At 45.7% G+C, this 15,395-nt stretch overlaps 2 protein-coding genes across 9 annotated transcripts; one reads left to right on the top strand and one right to left on the bottom strand.

Annotated features, from left to right (window-relative positions):
* Positions 1 to 3,294: 3,294 nt before the first annotated feature.
* Positions 3,295 to 5,105, top strand: LOC112897976 (zinc finger protein ZAT5-like). The gene has a single exon (XM_025966414.1). The coding sequence runs from the start codon at positions 3,682 to 3,684 to the stop codon at positions 4,756 to 4,758; it is 1,077 nt and encodes a 358-aa protein (XP_025822199.1). The 5' UTR covers positions 3,295 to 3,681; the 3' UTR covers positions 4,759 to 5,105.
* A 2,956-nt stretch (positions 5,106 to 8,061) lies between these two features.
* Positions 8,062 to 14,794, bottom strand: LOC112891430. 8 transcript variants are annotated; one of them, XM_025958345.1, is made up of 7 exons: positions 14,360 to 14,794; positions 10,667 to 13,474; positions 10,417 to 10,470; positions 9,945 to 10,270; positions 9,661 to 9,817; positions 8,597 to 9,260; positions 8,062 to 8,463 (listed from the first exon to the last, which is right to left on the bottom strand). In XM_025958345.1, exons 1-4 carry the CDS (start codon positions 14,735 to 14,737, stop codon positions 10,010 to 10,012), a joined length of 3,501 nt encoding a protein of 1,166 aa, XP_025814130.1. In that variant the 5' UTR covers positions 14,738 to 14,794; the 3' UTR covers positions 8,062 to 8,463; positions 8,597 to 9,260; positions 9,661 to 9,817; positions 9,945 to 10,009. The 8 variants fall into 8 exon arrangements, with proteins under 8 accessions (XP_025814130.1, XP_025814086.1, XP_025814078.1 ...); XM_025958301.1 differs by having other exon boundaries at positions 8,062 to 8,508; positions 9,661 to 9,814; XM_025958293.1 differs by having other exon boundaries at positions 9,661 to 9,814.
* Between the last annotated feature and the right edge of the window lie 601 nt (positions 14,795 to 15,395).

Genomic DNA, 15,395 nt, shown 5'->3' with positions numbered 1-15,395 from the left:
ATATATCAATCCGCGCGCATTGGCTGCCGATGGGTAAGTTAACTCGATCGATTGATAAGGCAGTGACATCACATCGAGATAATATGATGCATGTCCATCCTCACATCTATTCTATACTACTCCATCATCCTAATAAGCTACCTTGCTTGATCACATTTTTTAATGCGGACCTTATTGGCACGTTCATGTACTTGGTCTAGTACTGCAGGTGGCCTTCTGGGTTTAGGGCCATGCCAAATAGGACCATGTAGCTGCAGAGAAAAAACATTTGTTATTCCTAATCGTCTTAATTTGGGTTAATAATGAATCTAGCACAACTGATGATCACATTATTCAGGAGTGCAGTGGATGCATGTTCTGCAGGCTGGCTGCTAGGAGCTAATTAATAGAGAGAGAGAGAGAGAGTATTGGATGCACCACCAACGAACAATAATTATAATTATAATAAATAGGATATATATATATACACACATTAGCACAGAATAGGTCTTTCATCCACCCCTTTAGTCCCGACCAGGTTGGACCCGGGACTAATAAAAGTATTAGTTCCGGGTCCAACAGTTAGGGGGCGGGGAGACCTTTAGTCCTTGTTGGAGCCACCAATCTGAATTAAAAGTCACTCTTTAGTCCCGGATGGTGATACCTGTTGGTAACACCAACCGGGACTAAAGAGTTACCTTTTAGTCCCGGTTGAAGGTTCCAGCCGGGACTAAAGGGTTCTTCACGGGTCAGTTTAAAAGGAAAGCATCCCATTTAAAGTCACAAGTGCTGTGTAGGTGGGGTGGTAAAGAAACTATATGCGAGATAGATGTTTTGAGTTCGATTCCTATGGACCGCAGGAAGCCGAGGCCTTTAGTTCTGGATTGGTTGTCTCTATTGGAAAACCGGGACTAATGAGCATTTCGATACTAATGATAGGGTCCTTAAAGCTAGCTAGCTAAGGTTCTCCACATGAGGGACAACTTGGCTGATTGCTAATCATAGGCAGCATGATCATGGCAAGCAAGCAAGCTAGCTAGCTCAAGGCCCACTCTCACCGTACCCTTTTAGTTTGCATGGTGCAAGGTACGTGCTCGATCATCAAGCATATATATGTATGGCAAAGAAAGGCATGTATCTAGTAGGTACACACTAGCTAGCTCCTTCCTCCGTCCTAAATTATTAATCGTTTTAGCTTGTCTAAATACATAATATTTATGTCGAGGTGCATAGCAAAGTTTATGAATCTAGCTGCTTTAAGAGATGATTAATTGCTAACAAAGTGGATCATAAGAGAGAGAGAGACTTATTATATTAGCATAATTAATTAGCAAGGGCAGCTTCCATTCGCTTCCATGTGATGGATGCCTTACTTGCCCCCACCTCGCCCGCCATGCCACCCAATATCACTATTAGTTATTATTGGCTTTAGGTATTAAGCTAAGAACTTAACCTCTTCCTTAGAGCAAGTATTAACATGCTGTAATCAGGCTTAATGCTAACATGGAGAAAAGAGGAGAAACGGACCGTAAGTTTAAAGTTGATTTCGACACACGAATCAAGAAACTTTATGAGAGAGATAAGTGGGCTATGTATTAATGGTGAATAGCTGACTATCGTACGTGAGCTGGGAGATAGACTATTTGTTATTAGCTTATCATCGGCATCGGCTAGTAGCCTAGCTTACTGCATGTTGTCCCCAACACACAACAAGCAAGGGAAATAACAATATATTAATTAATTCGATGTTCTTCGTCCGATCGATCCTTCCTCACGTCAAGAATCACGCGTCCTGGAGTACCTCACGCACCCCCACATCCTCTTCATCTATCGTTGACTTATTATCTCTCACTAGTCATAACACATCATGCAAGGCTAGCAAGCTTATCTTGTCACGGTCCAGCAGTGCGTGTGATAATCCATCCGATTTTTCAGAAACAGAAAGCGAATTAGCAAAATATATGAAACCCTAACTAATCCATCGATATTATATTATGGAAGAGAAAGGCATTAAACCCGCCAAGTGGCGTGGCACTGCTGTACGAAACGCAGGCAGCCTAGCATGGAAACCAAGTGATTAATATTATTGGAATCAGGCGGCGACTCTGCTTTGCATGTAGCTGCACCACCACTGCTTCATTCACTACCTCCTGATTTTAGTTGCCAACTGCCAAGCAAGCTAGCTGTTCACGATCAATTATCAGTTATTCAAAAGGAAAAATAAAAATAGAAGCAAAGCTGTTCATGATTAATGGGAAATTGCTAGTAATAAGAACAACTGGCCTGGGTAGCGTCTGTTTGCTTATCTATGGAAAATAGTCACAAAATTATGTAAACTATGAGTAGATGCAGTCCAGAGGAAGCGCATTTTTTTTAAAAAAATAAATAAATAGATAGCGGGATATGCAGCTAGCGGATGAAAATTAAAGTGGAGAAATAAAAGGAGGAGCATTTTTTTTCCCCTTCCTGTGGTTCCAGCCTTGCAGTGGGACACTATCACCCCAGGAATCATTCATCATCAGAAAATGCATGGAGCTGGACACCCCATGCATCACTCCTATGGAATATTGGAGCAGGCAGAGGCTTCCTTGCTTGGCTTCTTGTTGCTGCCTGCCTGCCAGGCCAGCTGAATAGATTGCTGCCACTACTGTATTACTCACTCCCCACTCCTGCTTAGATCCCTTGCCTTCCCTCCCCAAACCCACCACATAGCTAGCTAGTATGGTGCCAAACACAAAGTTCTTCTCTTTTTCAAGAAGAAGCTTAAATTTATTTAATAATTTACCCAGCATCTCATCACTTTCACAGAATTATATTGAAACTGGAATTAAGGCCAAGTATCGATTGGCAAGAGTTTAGCTAGCTAGAAATCAGGGGATGGAGATGGCTAAATTAAGGGTATATATGTAGCTGTTGAATCGATGCATGTTTTACACATTTGTTTAGCTGGCGAGCCCAGAAATTAGGAGAGACGCAAACGCAAGAGAGGAATTAGGCAGGCAGCTTTAGCATGCTGGCTCCAAGCTATTTTTCACACTTGGTAGCGTGCGCCTTCCTCGACCACCAATTAACCTTCGTTCCCGGCCGGCCGGCCGGCCGGCCTGCGTGCGGGTCACTATTGCCATCTCTCTCTCTCTCTCTCTCTCTCTCTCTCTCTCTCTCTCTCTCCCTAACAATAGTGCTAGGAGCAATTAACCACCAAAACCTCGTTTTCTCTGTCTCTCTACAACAAGGAGGAGGATGGAGGTTATAAGAGCGAGAGAGAGAGAGGGAGGGAGGGAGGGAGAGTTGGCAAGGCATCTAGCCATATCCATCCATCCCTCCCAGAGAAAGAGAGGGGGAGAGAGAGATTAAGCTGAAGCCGGCCAGGTTTGGCCATACTAACTAGCTAGTACACTCCTCTCTCCAGTTTCTCTCTCTAGCCTAGCTTGCCTTGATGGTGTATTAATATACCAAAGGAAACTTCCATCCTTTCCATTGATTGCATTCCATTGCAGCCGTAGTGGATCGGATCCATCCAGCACCTCTCCTCATGCAAAAGCAAAACGCCCTCCCCACTCCTCCTCTTCTTCCTCTTCTCTCCCAATCCCAATAAAAAGGCAGGCAGGCAGCCTCTAGGAGTAGCTAGCTAGCTACACCCCACACACAAAACAGAGACTACTCTTCCGTTCCTTCCTTCCTTCCATCAGCCTGCGGCCTGCCATGCATACATCGGAGGCGGTGGAGGTGCCCGACACGAGGGAGATCGCCAAGCCGCCGCCGCTCGTCGTCATGCCCACGTCCTCCACGGAGCACTCCGCCGGCGAGCTGGACAGGCACCAGCAGCCGCCCCTCGCCGCCGCCGTCAAGCGCAAGCGCACCAAGAGGCCGCGCCACCACCCGCCGGCGTCGTCCGCCTCGTCCTCCGAGAGCACCACCACCGAGGAGGAGGACATGGCGCACTGCCTCATCCTCCTCGCCCAGGGCGCCGCTGGCGGCTCATCAGGGGCCCACGCCGCCGTCGACTCCAAGCCATCGCCATCGCCGGCGCCGGCGCCACAGCAGGCGCAGCCGTCGCCCCCTGCCGCTGCCCCGCCGCCGGCGGTGAAGAGCGAGAGGTACACCAGCCGCAAGTACACGGAGGCCGCGACCACGGTGGACGGCGTCAAGGCCGGCTTCTACGTGTACGAGTGCAAGACGTGCAACAAGTGCTTCCCCACCTTCCAGGCGCTCGGCGGCCACCGCGCGAGCCACAAGAAGCCGCGCCTCGCCGGCGCCGACGACGAGATCGCAATCAACGTCGTCACCGCCAGCACCGCCATAAAGCAGCAGAAGCCACCGATGGCGACCGCGTCGCCGCCGCCGCCGCTGCCGCCTGCCCTTCAGCCTCAGATGGACGTCGCCGTGTTCCCGGACGTCACCACCGCGCTGAGCCTCAACAGCGTCGCCATAAGCAGCAGCAAGCAGCTGCGGGTGCACGAGTGCTCGATATGCGGCGCCGAGTTCGCGTCGGGGCAGGCGCTGGGCGGGCACATGCGGCGCCACCGGCCGCTGAACGCGCCGGAGCGCGCGGTGACCGCGATCGCCGGCGTGGACACCAAGAAAGAGGGGAGCGCGGGCATAAACCTGGAGCTGGACCTGAACCTGCCGGCGCCGTCCGACGAGGAAGCCGTGTCGGTGTCGGTGTCGCTTCCGGCGGCGGCGGCACCGGCCGTGGTGCTCGGCCTCGGGCAGTTCAGCGACGGCAAGAAGGCTGGGCTCATGCTGACAGCCTCAGCACTGGTGGATTGCCATTATTGATTGACATGAGCGGCGGCCCTGGGTGGCCTTGGCCTGGCCTCATGAATTCTTTTCTTAATTATTAACACTGATTATAATTGATCTCTTTTCTTTCTTCTTCTGGGGCCGGGCGGGGATGAATTCTACCATGCATCCTCCGATCCTCAATTATACTTGCAATTTATTCTTATTGGTATATATCAAGGATGAAGCTGTAACATATATTTATAGAATTGATTATTCTTTCGATTCTTTTCTGTAGAACATATATACTAGTAGCGTATAAATGTACTGTATGTAGCGATTAGCATTTGCTACATGTATACTAGTATTGGCCATGGATGAAATTGGCACTGGAATTCCGTTAATTATTTGCTTTGAAGAAATGAAAGGTTCGGCAGCCACTTGCTGGCCTGGAGCGAGCAGAGTAGAGTAGAGCAGAGGGTAGTAGTGAGCGGTGAGTGGTGGGTGTTGCCTGAATCTGAAATGTGATGAAAGGGCCGGGTGACAATGCCATGCCACCACTGTTTTCTCAATGCAACTTGAGAGATTATGGGTGCAACGTATGCAATGTTGTGGCCTGCTACTATCATATCCACCTTTTCCGCGTGTCCTAGTTTACTCCTTTTCATCATCATCATCATCGTCATCAGTCGAATTTGTTTCAGATGAATGGGTAATTTTTCCTGTTCCTTTTTGGTAAAAATATATACATATCCATGTGGGCTTGTTTGAATAATGCACTTCAGATGAATGGACATGTTTTATCAAAAAAAAAAAGAAGAGGAGAAACATATTACCTATATCGTTGGTGTTATGAGAAAGTAGGAAATAATACTAGCATGCATGCCGCAGCAGTTAGATTGGTGTGGGTGGTAGCTAGGTAGGATGGATAGCAGAGGAGTAGCTTTTGTGAGGAGCTTTGTTTAATTTGTTGTTTCAAGTGGTGTACGTTTCCCTTTGAGGTAGATTAATTAGGTTGTGGGTAAAGTCGGCCGCCAGCCAGCCAGCCAGCCAGAGCAGACAATTGCAAGCAAGAAAGACAATTGGAAGCTATATATATGAAGCAGTGATGCATCCATCCATCCATGCGGCATGCTTAATTTGGAGGGATCTCAGTACAGTACAGTTTGGTTTCTCCACCACCAATGCAAGTAGTAAACTAAGGGCTGCCTCCTTTTAATTGTTTGTTGCTGCTAGCTTGCGTGCTGATGGACGGGAGCTGCTTGCATTGTGTTGTTGGCAAGCTAGCAAGTTCCTTCATTCTCCCTGCCTGCAATTAAATTACAACAAGGCAACTAGCAGCTACTAATAATCAAAGGGAAGGAGGAGTTTACTAGGCGCCCGGCCGGGCCAACGTCGTCAACAATGCAATTAGCCTCCTTAATTAACTTGTTTGAGAGGCAAGCTAGCATGCAGCACCTGATTGATCGGAGTACGTACAGGGGTAGCTGCAGGATCGATGGGAGCAGGGAATGAAGATGGAAAAGCCTGGCAGGCACGCAATACTTTCCGTGACATGCACTTGCTTTGACAGCATGCATCACCCATCAGCCACAACGTGAGCATGGCAGCAGGCATCTAGCCAACATGCCCCTCGATCACGTATTGCATACTCTCTCCGCACTATATTATATTATTAGTCATTTTAATTTTTCTAGATGTGAAATAATATTTACATCTTAAAAAACAAAATGACTAATAATTTGTGATGGAGGAGTACCTATAAGCGAGAGGGGATTTTAATTAATAATTCCCCTATAATCTCTCTTAATTGCTTCGTCCTTTGCACATATATATATTATATTATTATATGTGTGCCTGATTATAGCGGTAGTGATGTACGTTATGCGTTGTGAATGACGATGAATTTGTAGTGAGCTGTACGTCTTAATTTGTGGTGCATCAGTACATGGTCGACCGCCCAGCGACGACTTATTTCTGAGGTGTCACTGCATTGCACGTATTTATATAGATATCCAATTATACTATATACTAGCGGCTCATGACACGATCGATCGAGATGGGCCGGCCGGGTTAACATTTCAATCAAGTGCAGTGGCTGCTGGATGCAGGCCACGCAGTACGTGCTAGTTTAGACTCTGTTTGGCACGACTCCAGCTCTAAGATCCATACTAAATTTATAAAATATTTTATAATCTTATTTTTATCTAAAAAATATAATCACTCAATAAAAGACTTGATTTCTTCAGAGCTCTAGCTCCAAGAATTTCTGGAGCTGGGTATGAGCAGCTCGAAATTTTCTCGAGTTGGATGCCAAACACGCCCTTAGTTTCATCATTTGCGTGTGGGTCCACCATATTAGATGATCCAAGTAGTAATATATAGATCATATGCGTGCAAGTACTAATTGATTGATTGATTAATCTCCACAGGAAAACAGTGATGTGCCCTAATATCGGTGTTGCTAGCGCTCGCTTGGACGTTCGATGGGAAATTTTTCCGTCGGACGTCCATTGCTGCAGCAGGGAGCAAACGAGGTTGCAACGCAATAATTATCTTTTACAATATTTAAAAATATATATTAAATATAGAAGCTCACTATATCAACTTCACAAGATTCTAAGAAAAAAATTCCCGCCACAGCAAATGGAGACGTTTTATGCAGCATTTGATCTCAAACTTTTTTCCCTCTAGGAATAAGCACTTTGCAAATTAGATATTGAAACATCTAAGAACACCTCATGCAACATCAATAAAAGGCTAATGCAATAAAAAAATATCACGAATTGCCGGCGAGAGCGACCAGGTTTTGGGGAGGTAGCTATGAGCACTGCCGCCAGTAGCGACGAGTCAACAGTGCGGAGAGGCAGATGTGAGTGCTGTTGCCGGTCTCAGACGCAGCGTCAGACGCTAACTAGTATGCACGTTGCAAATAAGAGAAAAGTTTGATCGAGAGAGGAAACGTGGGAGGTTGACACTCTCACATGTTGATGTCTGTGATAAGGCACGCACGCAGCTGACGTTCAACTGAAACCGGGACGGTAGGTGAGGTTCCGATTGGCATTGCTTCAGCTTCTTCTAAAATAGCTCTAAAGCAGCTTTCCTAAGTAAAACTGAAGCTGTTTCAAAAGTCATTTGATCTCTTAAAATCGATCTTTCCAAATCGGCTAGAAGCTGAAACAAACGTAGCCATACCCGGCCCCTAAAATCCAACTCGATCCCAATTTCTCTTCTTTTACTTATTTCTTCCCCCATCAATTCCAACACTCGACGCAAGCGGCTAGTAATAAGACGCACGTGCTAATATGAATTGTGCTTGAATTTCGCCGTTAAAATTTTGCGAGGAACGAACGAACTTACGCCTTAACTTGTGAGTCTCTTTCATCTCTAGCTTGGATCGATGAGCATAGGCCCTCGACCGGATGACTTTCTTAAAGCACATGGACATCACTTGACATGGAGAACGTCTCTGTCAGAAAAGCAGCCACGAAAGAGCTTGCCTTGTGTACTACCACCACCACTACCACCTCCTAGTTAGTTTCACTTTCTCTAACCAAGATGAAGTTAGCTTTAATCCAACTTGTTAAGCCTCTGGAAGATATAGGCGTAGAGGTTGGATAAATAACCATCACGTTCTGCAGGTCCTATGTACATCAGGTGCAGCGCGAGAACTGTAGCAAAACCTCCAAGCCAGGCTCCACGTCACGTCTGAGCCTGCTGGTTACCTAGACCCAGGGGCTCCCACCATCATCACACATGCTTCTAGTTGTTTGTGCAAGCAACAAAGGTCACAGATGAACGAAAACCCTGGTCAATCCTCATGCTGAAAATGGTCTTTGAACACACATGAAAGTGCACACTAGACGTTCTGAATAAATGGAGAACAGGTACTTACCAACGGTTCCTGTGGATCATGGATTCTGCAGAGCAAAGGAACATCTGACCTGCTGGTGTGGTGCCTGAACCAACCAGCTGTTTGTTTGCATTTACATCAGCTTCCATCAATCTGGTGGTATCAGCGATGTAGGGAGGAGAGACTTCAAGTCAATGTCCATGTCAGTTATCGGCCAAGCAGAACATTAGGTAGCAAGCCCAAACACACAGCTGCTTGTCCAAGTCCAAGCAACTCTCACCGGACCATGGTATCATGCAAGAAAGAAACTTTTCCAGCCAGGCTGCGTGGCATTACTTCACCAACGTGTCACGCTTCCAACACCCATTCTGGAATGATTCACATCACGTGGAAACGTCCGTTTTGCAGGTGAAAAAAAAAACAAAAGGCAGACCTTGATGCGTCATCAACATGCGCACAGACAGAGTGGCTCGCCTCGACTGTGATCCCGTCTTCACCTTTTCGTGCCTGCCTTTACACTTGTCAAACAGGAGTTGTTCATGCGTTTCCTTCCACCTTCAACATTCTCCAGTCCAGTCCAGTCCCCGGTCTACCAGAAGCGGCTGCTGCCAACCTGGAGCCTCCTCCATATTCAAGCAAAACCTTGCTTTTTCGGTTATCATCTCACTTTTTTGATCCATCCTTTTTCCATGCCTGCCATAAAGTCCTGAACCGCATGCAAGAATAAGGGATATAGATGAATCAGTCAACTTTAATTAAGGAAACCATTTCAGGCGACCAATTTCTACAGCAAGCCATTCAGAAATTCCTTTCCTTGTTTTAATATTCCAAGGTCAGATTTCTTAAAAAGCCTAGAAATAACGCAACACATCAACTGACCAAAATTATTACACAGCCGAACCGAACTAATGTTAGTACAAAAGTTTCCAGTCAAAGGATCAAATTGGTCCACTGATCCTCAAGAAAACAGACCCTACATCACCACCTAAACTTTACCTGACACCTATTCATACCATTACCTGCATCATTAACACATATTGTGTTTAGCAATGAACAGCAAGTACTTATGGTATTAAAGGTTGAAAGTACAGAACTATCAATTGTACCTGTGTCAGTCTCTCCGCGTGCATCTATTGTACATCATTCATGTACTTATCAGCGAAGCCACCATTTCTCAATGCATGGAGCAGGAAAGAAAGCTTAGAGTTGTATTGACAGCTTGGCAGCACCGGTCCAGGAGTAGAAGCAAAACTAACCATCCTGCTTGAATTATGCCAACAATAGACCTATTCAATGCCTTGTGTGCTGGAAACAAAGGATAACTGACAAAAAATTGTATAGTGAAGAAAACAGAGAGAGAGAGAAAAGGAACAGAATATTATCATCTCACCTATGGCATATCACTGCATGCGAATAGGATACGGCTGAACCAGTAAGCTTTAGATAACATGTCTATCACTTCATAATGGTTTCTTTCTCAGTGGCGTTCCCTATCGATACAATTTGCAAAGCTGTGCCTCCAACCAGCCACGCTGTGAGCTCTGGTTGTTGCTCAAAGTGTTTGAGGGGAAATATACTTCCCTCTTTTGTCTCAACACCATAGACAAACGGAAGCCTCATAGTAAGAAAGCTCTCAGGTGGGAGGATAACTCGACACCCAATACTGAATAATCCTTCTCGCTCATGATCAGAGACATTTGATGGTAAACATGACCCCTGATGCAAGAAGGGAAAAGGAAGCAAGTCCTTTAGTGATAATTTCGCTTTAAAATATCTGGGTTAAAAGAAATTGTCTTCCAAATAACTACTCTATGGGTGAGTAAACTACATGCTTGATGCTGAATATAGCTGACTGTACTTGCCTCAAACTGTACAAGTGGGCAGCTAGCCAACAGGACCGGGAAATCAGGAGTCACCTGCATTAATGAGAACCTAAACATTAGTAGAAAGAAAAGATAACATAACAGCTTTAGACACTACAAGAAACAGGGACCAGCTAAAATCCATCTTTACTTGAATCTAAAATCCTTTTTCCTGCTGTAAATGTGTGAATGAGGATACTTCGTCATATCTAAATACAACATAAAGCTTCAGTTTGAAATTATAACTTACAATGAAAATTCGTTGAAGTTGTGACACGGCGCCAGCAAACTTTACATCTTGATGTTCCTTCCTTTCTGACATCTTACAATGTGGACAGTGCATATATATTGGCAAGTTTCTGTTCATGAGTGAAAATGCTTCTCCACCATCATCAACTGCAATGTTTCGAAAATAATGCTCCCCCCTTTTGTCATTCTGTAGATCTGAAAGCCAAGGAGAAGGCTGTGAGGTCGGTGCATCAACCCTCAGCTGCATTGATTGCTGCTGGCTGTTTCTCCCTGATGATTCCAGTGGCTTACTGTTTTTCCGTCCATTGTTTATGTCCACTGTATATGCTGCCAAACCAGAAGCATTTAGGACCAACTTCTGTGCATGCTTGCTTTCTGCTTCTTTGTTTACATATGGTCTTTGATACTGCAAACAGGAAGAATCAATCTCTGTCATATGCTTCTCTGACAGTAAGAAACGGTGCCCATAGGGACACTCGTGCTCAAATCCAACATACACAATGAACTGTTGTACTGGTTGATTAGTTTCTCTAGATTCATTTCCAACAATCACTGGAACTATACTGCTCCCTATCTGTAAAAAGGGCTTCCCATCAGCACTTTCACTGCTCTTGTTTCTGCTCACTTTCACAGGTTCACTTTCAGCTAGAGGCACTTGGCTGAGAGCCACATGACCTCGGCCATTAGTCTGGTCTGCTACATTCATTTGCCGCTCATCTTTTCGACCACCAGGTTTTGGTGGCCTCGTTTGTTGAAGAGTGGGAAACTCAGAATCTTTTGCAGTGGTGCCAGCAACAACTTCAGCAAAGGGCTTTTTCATGGTAAAATTTGGAAGACCTCTACCAAAATTAACACCAGAGTTGCTCATTGATTCCATTTCAGGTTGTTTTACAGCATTTTCAAGCTTTGCAGATTTAATTTGTGGTGTAACTTGGGTTACGACAGATTTTACTTCACCAGTGACTACTGGAGGAGTCTGAGGGTTCATACTAGATCTTGTGGACGAAGTAACAGTATTAGAACGATTGCCATTTCTCACTTGCCCCTTACCAACAGATATCATCCACCTTAGTAGATACCTTTCTTTGGGGCTAAAGCCACTTTGGAGCAACCCTTTTGTTGGCTTGTAATATCTTGCTCCTCCGATTCGCACCAACCGCCAAGAGGATACTGAAAACGAGCCAGCATCACGACCTCTCGGAAGCACAAGCGTAGGTAGTAGATCTTCGCAGTTAGAGAAACAATTAAAAGACACATTCGCTGTCTGAAAGTCAAAAGGATCTTCTCTAAGGCGACGTGAACGGCCACAGGCACACGCATGAAGGAAGACATATCCACTAGAATGTTGCTCTACTGCATCTGATGAAGAGAAATTGACATGCCTCCGGTGCTTGCATGGTCTGCCAGTTAGACTAACAGCATCACACTGCTGCCTTCCAGATTCCCATATTGTCCGGCACTCATCTTCCAGCTTCTTTGAGAATAACCTGACTGCTGGTCCTTTAACCATTGAGCAAAAGGATCGCAATGCCTTCTGTAGCTGTACTTCATGCATGCTGGTGGGGTAAAAGGCAGGTAAACCTTTTAGGTACAATTCCTTAGCAGCTGGAAGCACCCTTTGGCACCATGATGAAGAAAATTTCATGTTCAGCCCATTATTGCTTTGCAAGCAAGATAATGTGATGTCAATAGCATTAGATCCTCCAGCAGGAAGTTGTTCATTTTTCTCACTTGGACTTGTATGTGTCTTGCTTTCAGACAAACCACTCAGCGCATTTCTTCCACTAAGCAGTGCAGTGAGGATAGAAGTACTTATGGACAGCCATTTATCAAAACTAGGGAGATCAGGAACATTAACTGGTTTCCCAGCAGCAGCTGACACTGCTGCTGCTGCTGCAGCAGCAGCCACCATGCCAACACCAGCAACAGACCCAGCAGTAGCATTGCTTGTATACCCCCCTCTCCCTCTCAGGGCATCAGATTGCCGAAATATGAAGTCCTTGATTAACTGAAAGTCATCATGGTTTGTTGGGTGGTAGTTGTTTTCCAGTGAAAGAATATCCAGTGGTGATTTGGAGGTCATGGAATCTTCAAACAATCCTGCAATGACGTCTAATGGATCCTGTTTCTTATTGATAGACCGTTCCAATAGTGCAACAACCCTCAAGGTATCAAGTGAGAACAAGGGTACATGATGACTCATGTTACTTAGACCCCTGGGGCCAATATGTCCCGGCTCCATGCCAGCAAGTACTCTACACTTCTTGAGCAAGACGCGAATCTGTCCCTCTAATGAGGAATGCAATTTTTTGCCTGAACTACTCTCAGATTTGTTTGCTGCCCGGGCAAGCATAACCACTGAACCAGAACCTTTTGAAGTTGAGCTTTGTTTTGATAATCCATCAGAGGTAGAACCCTGATTTGATGAAAATGTGTCACCCATATCATCTGAACTTGTGGCAGCACTTGAAACATCAACTGCATCATCCTCAAAGACAAAGAGCAATACAGGAATGCATTGGCCTGGCAATACAGAAGGATTTGAAGTGGTTCCGGACATAAGTGAGATGGCAGAGGACTGGCGCCCAGAGTGACCTCCACGACGTGCTGGAGGGGAGATGGAGGAAGCCCTGTGGGTTGCTCGTGTTGGGGTGTCAGATGTGACAGTTTTGGCAGGCATTGCAGCTGCTAACAGTGACTTCACAAATGGAGCGAAAGCATGCTTTGAAGATTGCAGCAGTCGGAACTCCTTTAAGGTTTGTGTGTTAAATCTGAAGCCTTCTTGCAGAAATATGATTATGTGGCAGACCTAGAATTTAACAATTGTCAAACAAACCCAAAGAAACAGAACCATAGTCATTTGAGCAGTCAAAGGCACCCGTTATTCTAGAAATATGACTATGAGGCACGCGAATCTATAAAACAACATCTATGGTCAGAGAACCAGAACTTGGCCATATTTAAACACAGGCAAGCAACACTATACAAGTTCATCTCTAAGATGTCAATTCATCAAGAGGCAATAAATTGTTGGAGGAAGAAAACAATAAAGCTAAGCTTGAAGTAGGATTATAACGCAGTCAGAGAATGGAGGAAAAACCAGCAGATAATTTTACAATAAACTGTAGTTTGTCAAACAATGTCAATGCAATACAAATTCTATAAGTGCACAAAAAAGGACCAAACTTCTGTAATCTATATTTACATATATCTCCTAACAAACGAGAAACTGGAAATAGGTGCGCTAGCCACGACGAAGCAATAAAATCATTTTTTTCGGAGCAGATAAACACATATAAACACCATGATGACATGCTCAGTTAATCACCAATCAAGAAATCTGCAGCTAATTGACTAATCCACTAGCATTCGTGCACTATTTTTTATCGCTTAAAGGAATGAAATGGTAAAGCTATATTTCCCATGACACTAGTTTATGCTAAGCAATGGCAGTTATCAGAAGCATGAGTATAAACCTAAGAAATTTTAACCCAAGGCAACAAAACGACATCCTCAAGTTGTCCAGCTTTTCTTTCAGTGTGCCAATAACTATATGCCATGATCCAGTGGAACAGGCTGATCCTATACATACGGACGATTCAGGCAAAGCTCTGGCCTTGACTTCAAGGTTACTAAATTAGCAGGATAGCATCTACTGTAACGAGCAAAAAGCACAGTAAGAATCCGAACTCACGGAGAACATGAAGAGCATCTCCGGCATCTCCCCGCCGCCGCCAATTCCTCCCGCCTCCATCGGCGTGGGCGGCGGCGTGAGGTGCAGGAACACCATCCTCTTGTCGCCGTCTCGGTGGTACCTGACGCTCCCAGCGAGGCTCCCCGCCGAGCCGCCCGGGGAGAAGACGTGGGCGTCGAGGATCCGGTCCGCGAGGCGGGCTGTCCCCGCGCCGCCCACGAAGCCGACAGCGACGACGCCGTCGTGAAAGGCGGCGCCGGCGCCCGGTCCCGTGGAGGGCGCCGAGGAGGGGTTGTGAGAGGTTTTCGAAGGAGTGCGGGAGAGGACGCGGACGGCGGCAGCGGGGGTAGCCGGAGGAGGAGGTGGCGGCGGCTCCATCGCCGGCGGCGAGGCGGAGGCGGAGGTCGCGCTTCTCTTCTTCTACTGGGCGTTGGTTTGGTCTGGGCCTCTGCGGTTTGATTAAGGGCTTTGAGGGGGCAGAACAAGTGGGCCTAATAGGATGCTGCATCATCATTTTTCGGCCCATTCTGCTTGAAACACTGTAATAATGGGCTCGCGAGAGTGGGCCCAGTAGCAGTGTGTGCGTTTCATGAAATTTTTTAAAAAAAGGTTAAAAAATTAAATTCGAAAAAGGATGTCGATTTGGAAAATTTTCAAAAATGGTACCTCCCGCCCGATCAACGGGCGGGAAGCGTGGGGCCGGATACCTCCCGCCCATCCAACGGGTGGGAGGTGTCTCTTCGCGAATAAGAGATTTTTCTTATTCGCGAAGAGACCCCTCCCGCGGCGGCAAAGGCATCCCGCCCGCGCAACGAGCGGGATGTGCCTTTTGTTCGAATTTATATTTTACAAACTACTTAAAATTTATACTTTTTTTAAATACAAGATTTATTCGCCATACTCTTTTGTATACATATAAAATTTTAGTTCAATTTTACGAAGAAAATTACGGTATCTAAAACTCGTACGAAGATGGTTAAGCGATAACGTTTTGCAACGTAGAATCCAAATATTATGATAGTACGATACATCAAGC

Source organism: Panicum hallii, chromosome 1 (genome assembly GCF_002211085.1).
Source record: "Panicum hallii strain FIL2 chromosome 1, PHallii_v3.1, whole genome shotgun sequence".
Taxonomy (NCBI): Eukaryota; Viridiplantae; Streptophyta; class Magnoliopsida; order Poales; family Poaceae; genus Panicum; species Panicum hallii.
The sequence above is the reverse complement of the archived record's forward strand: the minus strand, read 5'-3'. Positions and strand labels throughout refer to the sequence as shown.